At 35.6% G+C, this 4,593-nt stretch overlaps 1 gene segment (V, D, J or C); it reads left to right on the forward strand.

Annotated features, from left to right (window-relative positions):
* The first annotated feature begins 2,766 nt into the window (after positions 1-2,766).
* LOC143436605 (immunoglobulin heavy variable 3-15-like) lies at positions 2,767-3,333 on the forward strand. The segment is given in 2 exon segments: positions 2,767-2,893; positions 2,999-3,333. Coding segments are annotated over 2 exon segments (381 nt in total).
* The last annotated feature ends 1,260 nt before the right edge of the window (positions 3,334-4,593 follow it).

Here is a 4,593-nt window from a genome sequence, read left to right on the forward strand (position 1 = left end):
TCATTTCCATTCTGTTTAACATGGTTTAAGTTCAATTAGATAGGTGATCTTCCAAAAGTAAAAATGCCAGTACTACACTTTGAGGACATCTTGCAGAAATAGCTCTTGTTGAACTTAAAATGATTCATGGCTTGGTAGGTCAATTGATTGATTTTTTTCCTATACCAGTTTACACAGCACTTTCTAGTGCTAGAATCAAAATGCTTCCAGGTCAGTTGCTACTAGATTCCTCTAAATGTTTGGCCACAGCATGTGGTATTGCAAATATAAGAATTTATTTTCAACTTCTGGAATGCAATGGAGGATACAGCTCCCTTCTGCTCTCTTACCCCTCCTGATTACTACAGGTTATTTGCTGAAATCCACAGATTTGGAGATGAAACCAATAAATAATAAACACATGGTGTATTCTGTTGGATCTGGGTTACCATATTCAATATAATATTCACAAATTCCATCCATTTACTTACAAATATTATAACATAGTTTTTATTAACCAATGATCATAGAATTTTATTCTGTATATATAACATATCTTTCTGAATGATTCATCAAAGTACCTGTAGATTGTTTCAATTGATAGATATTGTTGATAGCAGATGATATGCATGTAACTGTATGTCTAGTGCACTATTAAGTCTTTTGTTTATACTCCAGGGAGTGATATATATTGATCATATAAAAAACAATTTTAAGATTTTTGAAAACTACCATTGCTGCTTTCATACATTAAAGTTGATTTCTGACGATTAACTCCCTTTTTATTAAGTAGATTATGTAGGTATTTTCCTACATCCTGGCTGAAATAATTTATGTTCTAAAATAAAACTATTGTTCATGAATGAAAATTAACCTCCAATCTTGGCTATCACTCTCCTCAAGGTTTCCACTTAATTGCCAATGGGAAAGTGAAACAAAAAGATGTCTACAATGTGCATGCAAGAATTTTGTTAAAAACTTTTGCCTGTATATTTATTAGACAATTTGTCCAGATCTTTTTGTTGTTTTGTTTTTTGTTTCTTTTTTTGGTTTTGTTTTCTGTTTTTGTTTTTGTTTTGTAGCATCTTTACCTTGGTTGGGTACTAAGATAGGACTGGCTTCATGGAATGAATTTGGCATTTTAAGTCACTTTTTGTCTTATTAAAGAAGAAAGAAGATATCATATAAAGTCTTCCTTGAAATTCTCACAGATTCAACAGTGACTTTATGTGCTGCTTATATTTCTTAAAAGAGAAACTTTTACAAACCTAAATCTACATCTATGACAATGTTGCTATTTACATTAATAACATCATCAGGATTTAATTTTAGTAGACCATAAAAGCTTAGAAGTCTATATGCTTTTATCAGATTATTCAGTATTTCAGAGTACAAATTTTATAGCAACTTATAATTTTTTTTAAATTTCAGATACTCAGTTATAATTACAGCTTTTGTTCTGAGACTCATACATTGCTGAATGATCTTTCTGTTCAAATAATTTTTCCTCTTTTAGAGTCTGTATATTAATTGTTTAAAAGGATCATGAGACGGTTGACAAATTATTTTGTTTTGAGGAACTGGTATACAGGGCTCCTCTTTACATAAGCAGACACTCTTCAAGCACCAGGAAAAAAAAAATTGTCTATTTCTGCCTTGTATTTTTACATGCCTTTCCAGGTCTGATTGTCCCTTTTAATCAAACTCTGTTGGATGCATTTTTGTAATAAGGCTTATAGATTTAATAGGCAAAGGACCTGTGTGATGTTAACTTGTGGTAATGCATCATACGGAATGAGAAATTTCTAGCACAGTTATAGGCAAGGGGGATGAAAGGTGTTAGAAAAGCTGAGCAGTTAGTGTCACTTAGAGTCAAGAATTGGGAGAAGTCAGAAATGTCTTGGGTAAGAAAAAGAAATGCCCAGTTAGCAGTTCAGAGAATAAGACCATGGAGAACAGCATCTAAGATGTGAAAACAATCAAAGACATTATGATACTAAGAAAAAAAAGGTCATCATTACAACAGCTAAATGGAAAACACAAAATTGTAATGTATTTTATTATTGATCAATGAATAATGTATTTATATTTATGCAATGAAGATATTTTCTTTTGAGGACCTAACTTTGAGCTTTATATATAGTATAGGGTACTGCTGAGTTGTGGGCTAATTCATCCTTGGTTACTTAAAATTAATGTATGCATTTATGATTTACTGAACTTTACACAATGCCCTTCAGAATTACCATATTTGAGATTATTCTTGTCCTGATTTTCTATGAATTCATTATATTATTTCTATGAAGCAAGCAGAAGAGTTTCAGATGTACAAGTCACAATAGAGTAAGGCTGCAAAGAATATTTTGTTAATAACTATAAATTCATATGAAATAATGTTTCTTTTCTTTTTCTCTTTTCTCTTTGGAGACATCATTTCTACAGTTCAAGTATTACTAAAATGTAGCCGTCCCCTAACATATTGCTTTCCTGAAAATGACCAAAATGCTTTAGGCATGCAAACAAACAAAACCAAAAAACAAAACAAAAACCAAAGAACAAAAAAAAAAAAAAAAAAAAAAAAAAAAAAAAAACAGTTCTCTACAACCTAGCTGTGTCCTGGGGCATTTAGCCATAATTTGATGCTACAAATGCTACTTCAATCCTTATCTCTTTTATACATTGATAATAATCATTGTTTCCTGTAAAGTTCGAAGATCTCATGTTATAATATAGCAGGAACACATGCAAATTATGTTCCTCTCTGTTCATGAAAACCAACCCTGACTCTACAACTTTAACAGAGACACCCAAATCTGGGTTTACAGATCTTCCCACTCAGTGATCAAGACTGAACGCAGAATATCCAGCATGTTGTTGGGACTGAGCTTGGTTTTCCTTGTGGCTCTTTTGAAAGGTAATTAATACTTTGGAAGTTATACTGAGTGTATGAGTGGGTGTGAATGACAGGAACATTGAACAAATTGTGACAGTTTACTGACTGGATTCTCTGTGTTTGCAGGTGTCCAGTGTGAGATGAAGCTTGTGGAGACAGGTGGAGGTTTGCTGAAGCCTGGGAATTCTCTAAAACTCTCCTGTGTTGCCTCAGGATTCACTTTCAGTAACTACTGGATGAACTGGGTTCGCCAGGCTCCAGGGAAGGGGCTGGAGTGGGTTGCTCGAATTAAACTCAGATCTCAAAATTATGCAGCAGAGTATGCAGAGTCTGTGAAAGGCAGATTCACCATCTCAAGAGAGGATTCCAAAAGCACTGTCTACCTGCAAATGAACAGCTTAAGAGAGGAAGACACTGCCACTTATTACTGTACAGCACACAGTGAGGGGCCATCAGTGTGAACCCATACACAAACCTCCCTGCAGGTGCGTTCATGACCAGCAGGGGGCACAGAGTACACATGTAGAACCTGTACTTTGTGGGAACACGTGTAAAGATAATTCAAAGCATATTTCTAGGGTTTTAGCTCCATGTTATTATTTCCCATAATGCCCTCAAAATTTAAAGTCTGTCACGTGCATGGCATCTTGAGAACATAGTTGTTTGTCGCAGCATGAGCAAAATGTTGAGACCCAGGCCAACCCACGTTTAGGCGGCCACTGTATCCTGGCCCAAGCTGCCGCTCCTGTCCACAGGTCGGGGTTCAGCAAGAGAGAGAGTAAGGACGGACTGGAGAATGGAGACCAGAAAGAGTGTGATTCAATCACGTTTATTCTTCAGTCTCTCTTCCGCTAAGTGTCTCTTTCTCTACAGTCTGCCTCTGCCTTTTATATGTCTTACTTCTAAGCCACGCCTCTAAGTTACACCTTTAATCATGCCCTTAGGTCTTGTCTCTAACTCTGATCTCTACTCTATACTTCTAAGTTATACTCTTAAGTTACACACCTTTAATCTCACACACCTTTAATCTCACACACCCAAGGTATCTAAACCAAGATTATCGGAGTGTGCTCAGCTGTTGTAGGCTATTGTAATCCAAGTCTCATGTCAGGGTATATGGCTCAAGATGGCTGCAAAGCTGATAGCCGCTTTCTGCTAAAAGTTGGCCCCCAACAGTTGTTTTTCTCCAATTTAGAAACTGTATGGCACAAAGTCCAACAGGAACTAAGGGCAGAAAATCACCTGTGACTGCAGAAATGACTCTGCTGTGGGCACCAGGATCAAATAATTAGGAATGTTCAGTTTGTTGTTGAGGCATTTTCATCAAGTGATTCATAGAAATGCCTCACCATACACTCTAACAGGTCTCCAACCTTTATGAAATTCCTTAGCACCATGCATGCCAGGCATAGATCTAACCAATTTTATTTATACATGATTCAGTTTTTAATTTATTGCTTTCATCATCATATATTCTCACACTGCAATTTGTTCATCTAGAAAAAAAAATGACTTTTTTTTCTAAACCTAGACAGGAGCTACTCACCTTAAACTCAGCTGACTCTAAGACTGTACCTCCATGGAGGAGTGTGGGAAGTTATTATCAAATAATGAGTCCCAATTTCCTCAACTCCTTCTGGCTTTTTAATAGACTCTTAAATACTATAACAGGACATCATTAATGTGGGCATCTGTCTTCTAAATAATGCATTCTGTAGGTG

This window comes from Arvicanthis niloticus, chromosome 23, assembly GCF_011762505.2.
Source record: "Arvicanthis niloticus isolate mArvNil1 chromosome 23, mArvNil1.pat.X, whole genome shotgun sequence".
NCBI lineage: Eukaryota > Metazoa > Chordata > Mammalia > Rodentia > Muridae > Arvicanthis > Arvicanthis niloticus.